This window comes from Alligator mississippiensis, chromosome 4 (assembly GCF_030867095.1).
Source record: "Alligator mississippiensis isolate rAllMis1 chromosome 4, rAllMis1, whole genome shotgun sequence".
NCBI lineage: Eukaryota > Metazoa > Chordata > Crocodylia > Alligatoridae > Alligator > Alligator mississippiensis.
Window position 1 is genome coordinate 225,430,044 of NC_081827.1, and position 15,374 is coordinate 225,445,417.

At 40.9% G+C, this 15,374-nt stretch overlaps 1 protein-coding gene across 4 annotated transcripts in view; it reads right to left on the reverse strand.

Annotated features, from left to right (window-relative positions):
* The window catches only part of GALNT13 (polypeptide N-acetylgalactosaminyltransferase 13), a 431,117-nt gene that overhangs the window by 395,817 nt on the left and 19,926 nt on the right, over positions 1–15,374 (reverse strand). For 2 of the 4 annotated variants that reach the window (XM_059727376.1, XM_019480581.2), the window contains exons 2-3: positions 10,485–10,566; positions 9,789–10,037 (exon numbers count right to left, since the gene is read on the reverse strand). In XM_059727376.1, coding sequence (XP_059583359.1) covers positions 9,789–9,930 — 142 coding nt within the window. In that variant the 5' untranslated portion in view covers positions 9,931–10,037; positions 10,485–10,566. Of the gene's footprint in view, positions 1–9,788; positions 10,038–10,484; positions 10,567–15,374 lie in introns of those variants that run through there. The other 2 variants (XM_059727378.1, XM_059727379.1) reach the window with 2 other exon arrangements.

A 15,374-nucleotide genomic window follows, 5' to 3' on the forward strand; every position in this document is an offset into this window, starting at 1 on the left:
AAAATAGAGCTACAGCAACTAAACCTGAATGACCATGGTGTGGAGTAAGCATTTGTTGGAACAGAGATACCATATTTTTCATGTTGTTGAGCAGGGTATTTATACCATTAAAAGAGGGAAATTAAGAAGGTCCAGGAGAAGTTATATCTGGATCTATACAGCTTTAAGTCTTTTCATCCTAGCCCGGGGTAGGCAAAATGCGGCCCGTGGGCTGGATGTGGCCTGCCAGGCTATTCTATCCGGCCCACGGGACCCCTAAAAAATTTAGAAAGTTAATATTTATCTGCCCCAGGCTACCCGTCATGCAGCCCCCGATGGCTTGCCAAAACTCAATAAGCAGCCCTGCACCCAGAATAATTGACCACCCCTGTCCTAGCCCCTCCTTCCTTCCTATTTAAAATACAGCACTGTCTTAATTGGTACCAAAGGCATTGGCTCCAGTACTCAGTAGGAAGAGTTTAGTATATGAGAACAATCAGCTGATGGAAAGAACTCTAGTGTTAGGGCAGAGGAATTAAGAACAAGAAAAAATGCTTGCCCAGTGCTCCCTCACTATTGACATCCACAAAATACAAGCAGTAAAAATACACATCACCAAAATGAAGCAGATGAGCTATGCCGGGATGTGTCCTACTCTGCGGTACATCTCTAAATGAGGAAAACCAGGATACCCCACTTACAGGCAAAGTACAGAGAATCAAAAAGCACAAGGTGGAATTAATTCTGTTTTTACAGGTTAACCTAAACTGCACAAATAGAACCAATAAGTAAGTGAACAGACATTCATTTTTTATTCCAGAAATGCAGTCACATGCCTGCAGTGGCACAGGTCAGAAGCCAGGGCATGCTGGAGTACGACTCCATGCTCACCTGGAACAGATGGCTTGGGCCAAAACTAGCCTGCCCACCTTGCAAGAGGGGTTTGCGGGGGAAATGCAAAGCATCCTGGGATGTTGGGGGACTATATGTTAACGTGAATCTAGAGGGGAACTGGGACAAAAGATTCATAACCCGATTTAACTTATATCAGCTAAGTCTGATACTACATCCATCCAGGTTGCTCTTAAACCAGATTTGCCCATTTTGAAAGCAGTTTAATGTGCACTGAGCTTCTCTTGTGTTTCAGATTTGAACCAGCTTCTGATCACTTATACCAGTTTATGTGCAATTTCTGTCCCTAGCTCTTAAGGTTTGTTAATTATAATTATAATTGCTAAATTTCTGTGCGACCACTGATCAAGACAGTTATACTTTATTTTCATTATTATATTTTTTTCTGCTTACACTAAACCGCTAAGATTTACACTTAAAAATGCACATATTTGATAATGAGAATGAGATTTACATTAAAAAAAAATCTTCACATAGCTGCTAGTATAAAATATGTAAATGTTATATTTATGTATACTTCAAATATTTGCACAAATATAGCCCCAGTCCTGCAGTTGGTAGGCACAGACCCTGAGGTTCTGCCCCATATAGAAGTTTGCAAAATTGAGATCTTAAGAAATAAAACCTTAAGAAATATCTCAAAGGTATCTCTAGTACAGATTATACAAACAAAATTTAATAATTTTGAGCAGGAATAAATAAATGCATTTTACAAGACTAGTATAACAAAGGAAAAACATTTTAGTACATCTAAGTTTGGAATTTGAAATATTTAGGCTAACCTGGTTACTAGGTATTCTAAAGAAAATATCTGGGTCATTACAATCTGCTTCCTAAAAAAGTTAAGGAAACTTTCTCATCGACTTCAAGTGAGCCCTTACTTGGAATGCAACATGTTTTTGTGGCACAGTTTTTGTACCAATTTGACTGTTCCAGATACACAAATGCAATCAGGAACTCCATTGGATTCTAAGTTTCAAGTGCCGGTCAGAAAACAAGCTTCTCATGAAATTACCACCTTCCCAGCAACACCCTCCTAGCCACCATAAATGTTACCAGTTTATATACCAGCTTCCCATACCAGGATGGCATCCAAGCCTGCCTCACATATCTACAAGAGCAAGATTACAACTCAGAGTACATACCCAAAGATATTCCTGACTTTATACACTTCATCCTCACACACAACAACTTAACTTTCAACAACCAACACTTCCTCCAGACCATGGACACAGCTATGGGCACCAAAATGGCCCCACAATATGCCATCTTTTTTATGAGCCACCTGGAAGAATAATTCCTCCAGGACTGCATTATCAACCCCTTGCTATATATAAGATACATCATTTGGACTGAAAACCTGCAATCTCTGATTTTCATCAGAAATTCAACAATCGTCATCACCCCTCCATCAGACTCTCTCTCTTCAATACTCCAGCACCAACATCTCCTTTTTAGACATGATGATCACTATCCAGAATACAGGGTCTATACAGACCACAATATACAAGAAACCCCTGGACCAACATACACATCTGCAAAGAACCAGCAATCACCCTAAACACACCAAGAAAACTGTAGTATCTAGCCAAGCTCTCAGATAACACCAAATTTGTACTGAGAACACCCATGACCATCACCTCACAAATCTCAGAAAGGCTTTCACCTTCAATTGCCATCCCATGGTCCTCATTCATATAGGCACAAATGATACGTCTAGCGATAGTCTGAACCATACCATGGGTGATTACAGGGCTCTGGGGGCCAGGCTTAGGAAGACGGTGGCACAGGTGGTCTTCTCATCAATCTTCCCTGTCAGCGGTCATGGTCAACATCACAATGCCTGCATCAGAGAAGACAACCTGTGGCTCCAGAGTTGGTGTCATGAAGCGGGTTTTGGCTTCTTTGACCACAACCCACACTTCAATGAAAGGAGCACCCTGGGATGGGTTGGTCTTCATCTCTCTTCAAAAGGTAACAGCCTATTCTCTCACAGGTTGGCTGATCTCCTAGGTAGGTCTTTAAACTAGGTTCACTGGGGGATGGAGATGCAGACAACAGTGAGAACCTAGGATGAACAAACCACAAGCCATGAGCTGGGACAGCCCACGTAAGTACTCAGGGGCCCAATGGGCATCAGGACAGCAGGGCACCAAAGACACCCATAGTGGGGCTCAAATGTCTCTACCCTAATGCTAGGAGCATGGGGAACAAGCAGGAGGCACTCACACTCCTGCTTACAAACAAAAACTTTGATCTAGTTGGGCTAACTGAAACTTGGTGGGATCCTCCCCACAACTGGGCAGTAAACATTGAGGGCTATAGGCCATACAGTCTAGACAGAGTAGACAGAAGAGGGGCAGCTGTGGCTCTCTACGTAAAGGAGCAACATACATCTTCCATAATCAAGGTGGGATCAGAGGAGGAGCTAACTGAGGTACTGTGGGTCAGAATGCAAGGGGATCGGGGGGAAACAGACTTGGTAATGGGAGTCTACTACAGATTGCCACACCAGTAGGAGCAGTTGGACATGGAATTCTCCAGACAGCTCTCAGAGGCCGTACGGTCAAGAGACACAGTTGTCATGGGTAAACTAAGCTACCTGGACATCTGCTGGGAGGAGCAGTCAGCTTGATCCAACCGTTCACGTAGGTTCTTAACCTGCATACAGGACCTTTAACTAACACAGGAGGTATACAATCCCACTAGGGGAAATGCCTTACTGGACTTGGTCCGGGCTACAGGGGATGATTTGGTGGGGGATCTACTGACACAAGGCAGCCTAGGGGACAGTAACTATCACTTGACTAAATTCACTATCCGGTGTAGGGTGGGAAAGATAACCAGTAGGGCAGAAGTGCTAGACTTCAGAAAAGCTAACTTCAGTGTGCTCAGGAGATTAGTTAGTGAGGCACTGAAGAACAGGAGAATTGGTGGAATGGGAGTCCAGGAAGAGTGGTCGTTCATAAAGGGACCAGTCCAAAGGGTGCAGGAGACAATCCCTTTGCGCAGGAAAGGGGGCAAGATGGCCAAGAAACCCTTTCGGCTGAACAGGGAAATCTAGGAAAGTCTTGGGGCAAAAAAAGAGGCAAACAGGCTGTGGAAGCAGGGGGTAGCTACCAAGGCAGAGTATACCTACTTGACCCGCACTTGCAGGGAGACAGTCAGAAAGGCCAAAGCAGAAATGGAACTCAGGTTGGCAATGAAAATTAAAGACAACAAAAAGTCCTTTTTCAGGTATATAGGGAGCAAAAAGAAGGTGCAGGGTAGCATAGGCTCCCTACAAGACAAACTAGGGCAATTAGTGATGGATAGTGGGGGACAAAGCTGAGCTTTTCAATGAATTTTTTGCCTCTGTATTCCTGAACTCAGATCAGGATAAATCTGCCAATTAGATCATAGACAGGCATAAAGGGGGAACCAGCCCACCAACTTTTAGCACCAACTTAGTGAGGAGATAGATGCTTGGAGGAGCTGTAGGTCAGTAGCCCGAATGATCTTTATCCAAGGGTGCTGAAGGATTTTGCCAGTGTCATAGCAGAGCCGTTGGCATAGCTGTTCGCGCACTCTTGGTGCTCAGGTCAGGTCCCAGAGGACTGGAAGAGGGCCAATGTGGTCCCTATTTTCAAGAAGGGGAGGAAAGAGAATCCAGGTAACTGTAGACCGGTTAGGTCTCTATCCTCAGGAAAACCTTTGAAAAAATTATTAAGGATCACATTTGTGGGAGTCCAGTGGGGAAAGAAATGCTAAAGGGCAACCAGCATGGATTCACAGCAGGTAGATCCTGCCTGACTAACCTTGTTTCTTTTTATGACCAGGTCACAAAATGCTTAGACACAGGAATCAAGGTGGATGTCATCAACTTTGATTTTAAGAAGGCCTTCAGTACGGTATCTCATTAAATACTTACAGATAAACTGAGTGACTGTGACACAGATGATTACACAGTCAGGTGGGTGGCAAACTGGCTTAGGGGCCACACCCAGAGAGGGGTGGTGGATGGGTCAGTATCAACCTGGAAAGATGTGGGCAGTGGAGTCCCACAAGGCTCAGTCCTTGGACTGGTGCTGTTCAATGTCTTCATCAGAGACTTGGATGAGGGCGTGGAAAGCACTCTGTCCAAATTCACAGATGATACCAAATTATGGGGTTAACACACCAGAGGGTAGGGAATGAATCCAGGTAGATCTGGACAGGTTGGAATAGTGGGAGGAACAGAATAGGATGCAGTTCAATAAGGACAAATGCAAGGTGCTGCACCTAGGGAGAAGAAATCACCAACACGCTTATAGGCTGGGGGAGGACCTTCTCAGCAGTGGAAAGGGATCTTGGAGTCACTGTTGACTCCAAGATGAACATGAGCCGTCAATGTGATGAAGTCATCAGTAAATCTAACCACACTTTATCATGCATTAGCAGGTGCATGACAAACAGGTCCAAGGAGGTGATCCTTCCCCTTTATGCACAATTGGTCAGGCCGTAGTTGGAGTACTGTGTCCAGTTTTCGGTGCCACAATTCAAGAGGGATGTGGACAACCTCAAGCGGGTTCAGAGAAGGACTATTCATATGGTTAGGGGCCTGCAGGCAAAATCCCTACAAGAAGAGACTGAGGGCCCTGGATCTCTTCAGCCTCAGCAAGAGAAGGTTGAGATGTGACCTTGTGGCCTCCTCCAAATTCATCAGGTGGTGACAGCAAGGGATAGGAGATACTCTGTTTACCAGGGCACCCTTTGGGGTAACCAGGAACAAACAGCCACAAACTGACAGAGAGCAGATTTAGGTTAGACATCAGGAAGAGCTTCTTTACAGTAAGGGTTGCCAAAATGTGAACTGGGCTTCCAAGGGAGGTGGTGTTCTCCCCTACCCTGGGGGTTTAAGAGGAGGCTAGACATACACCTGGCTGGAGTCATCTGACCCCAGCACTCTTTTCCTGCCCAGGGCAGGGAGTCAGACTTGATCATCTGTTAAGGTCCCTTCCGACCCAAACATCTATGAATCAACAAGGACACTCATCCAGAGAGACAGACTGCATTTTTGAAAGAGCCACCCAGACAGCACATAAAGAACTGCTGCAGTACAGAAGGAAAAGACAAGAATACCCAATTACCTGTGCGGGTACATTTCTCACAAGAAAGCCACTCTCTCTCCAGTCTCTCAGGTCTAATCCTCAAAGGGAATTTACAAAACACCATTCATAGACGAGCCTACAAACTTCACTTCACCAACCTACTGGATACAAAAAAAACGTACTAAATATAGACATTAGATTTATGACGCATTATAACCTGCCTAACATCTGACACCCCCACGTACCTCTCCACTATTTACCAACTACATTTATTCCCTTTCCCTCCTGCGCCCCAACCTGTCTCTTACCTGCTGACTCTTCAATTTACATCTTCACTGACTGGTTTTCTTGCACGCATACCAGGCTCTGTCTGCTTTACTATTCTTTCCATTCAGGAAGAGCACACAGCAACTGCAGATGCTTCCTCAGCCTGATGAAAGGTATTCATACCCGAAAGCTTGCAAAGAAGAATTTTCCCAACCATTTGAGTTGGTCTAATAAAGGATATCAGATTTACCCAAACAACGTTGTCTGCCTATGCTCTTAGACCAACACGGCTATAACCTACACCCCTGAAATATGTATTCAACAATTTTTAAAAAAAATCAAAACAAAACAGTGTTATTTAACAGAGTAGAACAAACAAAAAGCTTTTCTTCAAACAAAAAGCTTTTAAAACATATTCTACTAGCAAAGCAGATAAGGTTTGACATTTACAAACGGTTGATTATATTTTTCACAACTTGCTCTGATTTAATACATCATGTTTCAAAGTGGAGTAGGCGCTCTCAGTACAGAGCATGGCTTTATATCCCATAACAATTCTACAAACAGTTAAGGATGAAATGAAAGAACCTCTGAAAGCAGCAAAATGAAGAGAATCCAGTCAGATACTTAAAGTTATTTAATAAATATACAAACATACAATATACAATAAACCTTCCCCAAACTGCATTGAGTCTTTGGGACCCTACTACAACTTGAAAAGGATCGTCTTCATAATTCTGCAGTATTATACCTCAGAATATTTTTTTAGGGGCAGAGTAGTATATGAACACTAACTATCTCCACATTCTATTTGTCAAGATTACTGAATAAGAAAATCATAGCGTAATGTTCCAGTAACATTAAAATAACTTACTTTATTAGCTACACTCCCAACAAAGACAATTCTGTTCTACACAGAAATCATAGCACTTTTAAACACAAATGCAGTATATTGCGTATTAGCAGCATCACTATGAAATGCATGTTCTAGGTATCCACCAGAGTTTACAAGATGCCTCCTGTACAGTAGTCACTCATGGTACTAATAAAATATGGCTGGTTAGGTAGATCTGTGTTTAACATAATATTATTGTCTTATCTATACAAAACTGCAAAATACTTAAGGTTATATTAATCAGATTTATATCTTTTAATGCAAACTATGAAGAGAATCCTAACTAAACTGACATTCAATACAACAAAGACTTGTTAACACCCAAACAAACAAAAACCGCCACTATATTATTGTTTTTATCTCTCTGCCAATTTTGGATAAGAAAATACTAAGACAGAGAGCAAAATGCATATCATCAATCTTTGAGCTTTTGTTATTATGATATAGGGTTCACATGAAATCCTTCAAGTCCTTTTTAGGGCAGAGTGTTATTAACCAAAGTAAACTTTTTTAATCCAATACATATAAGAGTATTGATATAGATTTTTATTTTACACTAAATATTTTGGACCCATGTCGCCAAATAAATCACTTGCTATAAAATTATTCTTATTTATTCTACCATAAGCAAATAGGGCCTTAATACAGCAACATAAAATTCAGACATACTTGTATTTCTTATGGCCTTGCTCAGAACCCAGCTGTATATTTGCTGAATCAGGATTTTACTGCTGAAATGTATCTGGCTCAAATCAAATTAGTTCAACAAATGACAAACTGATCATTCCAAACCCAGATGATCCATCATGAGGCAATTTAGCTTCTAGTGAAGACAGCAACTCAATTAAACGACACACAAAAGAATACAAATAAGTGGGCTGATCTAGTTTCAATTTTAATCCACATATGTATTTAGCATAAAACAAATAGAATTTGGTACTTTTACTGAGAATATGCAAAATGTGGGCGCAACTACATGTGAATTAATGTGCCTTTCCTAATAAACATTAAATCTAGTACCTACAATATGAGGGCACTTTTACACGTGCTCTGGGGTTGGAGGGACAGCACTTTAATTAGAACAGCTCTGAGAGCCGTTCTAATTAAAGTGCCATCGCATCTCATGTATCAGTGTCCCCGTGCTTAAAAACGGCAGCAGGAGTGCATAAACTAAAGCTTTGTTAATGAGTTTTAATTCAAGTGCCTGCACGACCATTTTTCAGTGGAGGAACGCTGATACACGAGATGCAGGAGGCTGCTGGAGCACGGTAATTATCACGCCCTTTATTAATCAAGTCTGCTCTAACGTACTGTAATTACAGCATATTGGAGAGCCTCTGCACTCATGTACAGGCACCCTGGAGTAGTAAATAAATGCACAGTGGGCTGCATAACACATAGTAGCACAAGCACGCACTTTTTTAGTGGTACTTAATGAGCAGTATCCTACTCCATTGTGTATTAGCATATTAGCATCGTTTTTTACATGCCAATGTAGCTGTGGAAGTTTCCTGGGTCTTATCTCAGTCTTATTAAAGGGGACTTACACTGAGGAATGAGACAAATGTTGTTTCCCCTCTTCTGCCAAATTTATGTAGATTAACTCTCAAATATATTCACTAGTCAAAATTATTTTCCAATAGCATCCTCTTATTCTTCTGTACAGGTTGATTTCAAGTTGTTCATGATAAGTATCAATTCAAGAACACATGGTGCAATTCTGATCTCTTAGTGCAGAGGGTCCAAAACTCTGGTATACGTACCCCTGGGAGTATGCGGATTTAATTTTCATTATAATAATAATTGGCATTTAAGGCGTTAAAATATAAAACGCACGTTTGTAGTGGTACGTGGGCAGCTGATAAGTCTGGAAGGGGGTACTCAATAAGAAAATGTTTGGAAACCTCGGTCATAGTGGATGAGAAACCCTTAGAAGCAAAAATTTTCAGCACTAATATTTACAATTACAAATTTAAGTGTGCTTCCACCTACTATTCTGTTATTAATTTAACCATTAGCTTGAATATTCAGGTTTCCATGACATTTCTGTCCAGTAAATTAGATTGCATATTTTTCCTTTAACTCTAGTAGAACTTAAATTAAAAAAAGAAAAAAAAGAAAACCACCACACATTTTCTTAGCTATTCTTCTATACAGAATCTTCAAAATAAAGTTTTGCTGGCAGCAAAATGGGTAGACATTGATGGTTAACCCTTTTTCTTGCCTTAGCTCTTACATAAATATTTATTCAAATGTTTAAATTAAATTAGCTTTATCTTTATGATCTACTTATGTTTGTTTTCTTCAAATCCTTTAGTAAAGTCTCTATGCTCACACAAAAGTCAGTTGATCAGTCAAAGAAAAACTGAATATATTGCTTTGGTTCCTCTTACACAAATAAGTCCATATACAAGCAAGCTGTAAACTTAGTTTTGCTTATTGATAACTAAAGTGAATTTCTATATGACAACTGTTACACATTAAGATAGCTAAATATAAATCAACAAACTGAAGCAAGTCAGGCACTATAAATCAAAGTGCTTTAAATTTTATATTTTGCCTTTTCAAACTAGAGCAGCATCTTATAAAACACCAAGAAAGTTCCAAATTAGGACAAATTCTTCCAAATGTGTAAACTTCATAGATAATTTAGAATATGAACTTACCCCTGAGTGCAGGCAGCAGTGACCTTTCCTTCTTGTCATCACATTTGTTACATTCACTGAAGTACAAGAGTAAAAAGACATCCACAAGCACCCACATCAGAGAAGTGGCCAGAATCACCTTGCAGTAGACAAATCTCCTCATCTCTTTACTTGGTTTCTAGTTAACACACTGCAGGAAGACAGTTACTGCTGGGATGTGTCCAAACCACAGAGTTAAAATCCAACATGAAAGCGAAGGTGTGCATACCACTGTAACAAAAGAAATAGTTGAATTAGCTAGAATTATATGGGATTTGAGGTGCAAAATGGGAAACACTATAGTAAGGACATAACTTTTTCCTTCAATTGTTTTCCTTTCTACTGTACATAAATACCTCCTTTGTAGCGTGTACACAACTTTGAGGGATGAATTTATTTTGCTTTCAATAAAGATAAATTTTCTGATTTATTTTTGTGTTCCATTTTCTTTTAATTCAGTGTTTTGAAAATGTTAAAAGCAGATATACTTTGCATTTACAGAGGGATCATGCCACTGAATTATAAAATACACTTTAGCACCAGACATCAATGAAGGAAGAATGCTACAGGCCATCTTTCCTACAACTGCTAACATTAACTCTTCCTCTCCAAACTGTTTATCATGTCACTGTAGTTTTTTTTAAGTTAGTTGCCAAAAATCAAGCCCTTTACACTTACCATTACGAAGGGAAATTTTCTGTGTTGAAGTCAACTTTCAAAAGCAGTCTCCTAACATTCGGCAATAGGACTATCTGAAGGCCTATAAAAAAATTGCCATCTATTAGTGCTTTCATACACAGTTGAACTTTTAGAAAAATCTATAAATAACTTGTGTTTAAGGAAGTCATCATGTGGAAGAATATGCTTAAAAGCCCACATTTTAACCTACTCAATTATGGAAAACTAATCCAAGTCAAATAATTCATTTTGGTGATTATTTCTTAAATATATAAAACACACACGTGTGTACACGTATGCTGATATATCAGCATCTCAAAGTGAAGGTAGCAAATCTAATAAAAATCCCACCTTCTTTGCTTGGCATAAAAAGAACTGGGGTTCTTTACATGCATGTTGTATTTTCCTCTCTACTATACCTGTCTGCCCCCTTTGAAACAAGGGATTCTTGTCAACACTAAACAAAAAGTTATGACAAAGCTGATTAACACTGCAATCTGAAAATGGCCTCTCACAAATAAAACTATTGCTGATGGGCCTAATTTTATAGTTAGCAGGGAGAGCGTTCCCTTAGAAATAACAATTTCCTTCACTACCTTTGTCCCAATCTAGAGCCTGTTCTATATTTTTGTAGTACCCATGTTTCCTCTAAGCTCTACAGAACACAGAGGTGATACATTGCCTGTCACAGTGATTTCAACCCAGTCTAGAGTGTAATTATTTTTATATATTATTTGTCAATGGCTCATTACTGAATGGCTTCATGGAAAGAAAAGCAGGAGAATTTGCCGTTCAGACCCCATTTCTCTTGGTTAGGGCATATAACAGTTCTCAAACATCCCTGCAAATACCCAATGTTAATAGAGAAAACAAAGTTTTTTTAAAGATGTTTCCTATCCCAAACATCAGCCCCACCTCAACACCTTATAAAAGGTAAGAACTCAATTGTAGTTGTGGCAATAAAATGAGTTAGTTCATTCTTATTCTGCATGCTAGATACAGTAGCTTCATATGTAAGCACCGTGCGTAACTGCTTAGTTCCATCTCCTTTAAAAAAAATCAAAACAATTACAGCACAGATTAGAGGCTTCCTCCAATATTTCACATGGGAGGATTTTTTCCCACAAGGGCATTTTCACTTAAAAATTACTCCAACATGGAGGCTACCCTTTTTAATTCTCATTTTTGTTGTTGTTTTGTTTGATTTAATTTCCACATCCATGTAAGTGTTATTTTCTCTCCTCCCTTAATTATACAAATCTAGACCACCACATTAAATACGTATACCCTTCCCACTCCCACTTGTGTTTAAATGAAGATCAGCAAAAACACTTTGCAATAGAACTGGATTTTATTAAACAGAATTATTGAAGAACATCAAAATAAATTAAAAAGCATATTGCTCACATTGCATTCACATCAGTTCAGTTTTACGTACAAAGACAAAGATTATAGGAGGGCTGTTCAACTGACAGCATGCAAGTTGCATGCAGCCCTCAAGGGGCTGATCTCCCGGGCTGGACACAACTCCCCACCCATCATTCTTCTGCTCCTTCCACGAGAGACACCAGCCTCTCCCTCCCTCCTCCTGCTTATGCTTCCTGCCCAACTGTTGGCATGGGCTGGCACAATCTGTAGGGCTGAGGAAGCTCAGCTAAAAGCTGAGAGCTTGGAGGAACCCATGCAGTGCAGGAACATAAGAGCAGCATGGTGCAGGGGTAGGGGCCACAGTAGAAGAGTTCATGTTGCAGCCGCTGTCAGCGAATCTGTGAATTCTCCTAAACACCTTGTCATTAACAAATCTCCAACGTGTATAATGCAAACCTCTAACTCGCAACAGACTGACCTGCTGTGTAACAACCATGGGCCTTTTTCAAGGCCTGCACTGAGTCATCTCTGTAAACACTGAGGGACTCATAGGAGTCAAACAGGATGTTCTTTCCAGGATGTGCACCGATTACAAGCGTCTTGTGCTCTGTCTCCAGGACACTTGCAGAGGGCCAAACGGTAAAAGGCTGCTGATCCCTGGGATGAGATTAGCCATTGAAAGGCAACAAAAGAAATACAGCAGCACTATTTTCATAAAACCAGAGCTCAACGTCAATACAAAAATCTATGACAGAACAAAATGACTTCGAAATCTTGATCATCAACATGAACAACATCTCACTAACATCCTTTTATAAGCCTCCATGGAAGTGTTTTGCCTTTGTGAGCCCAGAAAACCTAGACCATGAAAAAGCATGCACGATTGTGACTAGTAGCCGCAGTGTTACATGGGGCTACTGCGAAAATTATGAGAATGGCAACATGGTTGAGATGTAGGCCAAGGAATACCACCTAAGCCTGATCCATGAGTCAAAGCTACCTGGGTCTTTGACTAGCTCTCAATGGAGACAAAGCTACACAGCAGACCTTGCCTTCATTGACAGCAACATAGAAGTTATGTGCAAAAATGATGTATTGGAACCTATCCCACACACACAGCACAGATCAGTCGTTATCAGTGCCATAGCAGTCATAACTCCAAATATGGTACCAATGTGCAGACACTTCAATTTTAAGAAAACAGACTGGAGTGGCTTTTCTGAAGACCTTGACAAAAGAGTGACACAAATTAAACCCGTCTCAGATAACTCTGACCTCTTCATGAATGCACTGTGCAAAACCTCTGAGACGTTGCAGAACTGTGCATATACCAGGGTTCATTCCCATGCTAGCAGCCGAACACAAAAAATATCAACAAACGTTTCAAAGAGATCCTCTCTCAGAAGATGCTATCATGGCAGGGACCAGCCATAACTACCACGCTCAAAAAAGAAAGGTGCCAGAAATCAGAAGAATTGATTGAAGGTACAACTATGACCCAAACTATTACGAATACATAACAATCTGAAGAAAGAACAGCAATACCACAACATCACAGCCAACCCAGTGGCTCACCAGCTTCTGCTCAATGGTAAAGCTCTGAATAAACAGCCTAAAACACAGATTAGATGGCAAAACTGATCTGGAGGAAAATCATTTAGCACTCCATACACAATAGATGAAATCAATGCCAGAATAAATCACCTGGAGATTAGCAAAGCAGCTGGACTTGATGCATCTGCAACATATGCATGGAGCAGATCAAGCACTTTGCTCCCACAACCATGTTATGGATATAAGATCTTTTTTAAAATTGTTCATCAACCCTTAAAATACCTAAACTACATCAACAAGCCCATGCAATAGCTCTGTTGAAGTCAGAGAAGGATGCCTCTGACCCAGAGAACTTCAGGCCAGTGTCACTCCTGTGCTATCTTTAAGTTTTACAAATGCCTTATTCTCAATTGCCTCAAACAACATCTAATACCAGAACAGGACGGATTCAGACCAAGCAAGTCCTGCATTGTCCTAACACTAAACTTGACCCAGCATATGGGAGATGGATTTGGGAAAGGGATGACAGCAGGTGCTGTGTTTGTTGACTGTCGTATGCCACTGATAAGTCTGTCACCAAAACATGCTTCCCAAAGTCTACGATATGACACATGACTACCACCTAGTGCAGCTCATCCAATCTCTTTGGAGACTAGACATTCTTACATAAAATGGTGCAGGAAACGGAGCTCCTGGAGATGAGAATGAAATGACCTTCCACAGGGCAGTATGTTAACACCAATCCTCTAACATATATACAAAGGATCATACAGAGCAATATAAGGAACTTCGTATATGCTGATGATCTATGCATCTCGCCACAAGAACAGGACTTTGCCACAGTCCGATTATTACAATAAGAACCAGCTTTGCATCAGCCCAACCAAGACGCAGGTCACAGCCTTTCATCTATGCCATAGAGAAGCCAAGCAGAAATTATGTGTCACTTGGGATGGAATCCCACTGACTAGTCACCCTGTGTACTTGGGGGTTACATTGGACCAAATATTTACCTTCAAATGTGATTCAAAGGTGAGTAGGAAAGCCACACAGCATAGCAGGGGGACAGCCACATAGCAGCCTGCAGCCACTCATAATCCAGGGCTGTCCAATTTCTATCAATTAGAATACAGCTTCTGAAAGTTGTTTCCAAAGTGAAGTTTCAATGGCAAAACTTTTTTTTAAATCAGAACTTTCCTACGTGCCTATTTCCAGGGTTAAGCAATAGCTAACTCCTTCAAAAACTGATTTAAAGTCTGTCTGATTTAAAATAGGTAAAATTCAAAAGCACCAATTTCAGGTTAGCACAGTTTGTCTACTCTAGACCATGAATGCCCAATCCACAGCCCATGCACCACAAGTAGCATGTGCTGCTGTTGTATGGCACACCATGGGGCGTTTATACACGGGCTCCACGAGGTGGGGGCGGCAGGGCTGGCATGGGCACTTTAAAGTGGCTTCGAGAGCTACTCTAATTAAAGCAACCAGAGCATCCATCACCTGTATCAGTGTGCCCACACTAACAAATGGTGGCAGGGGTGCTTTAACTAAAGCTCATTTGATGAGCTTTAGTTAAAAAGTGCCCCACCACCATTTTTCAGCACAGGAACACTGATGCACATGATCCTGGAGTCTACTGGAGTGAAGTAATTACTATGCTCCAGCAGACTCAATTAATAAAGTTTGCTGTAATTGCAGCACGTCGGATCAGCCTCCATGTACATGTATAGGAGCCTATGGATCCAGCAGGAAGGAAAGCAGCAGACGGGGTGGAGAGAAGAAAGCAAAGCAACAGATCAGGCAAGGGAAGGGGACCAGAGAGGCAGTCAGGGAGGACTGTGGCTTACCTTGTGGCACACCTGGCAAAAATGTGGATAACCACAGCCCCAGGCTACGGAAGCGAGAAAAAACAGCGTATTTTTACATACTTACCTATTTAAAAAAAATAAATAAGAAAAGATGAGTAAA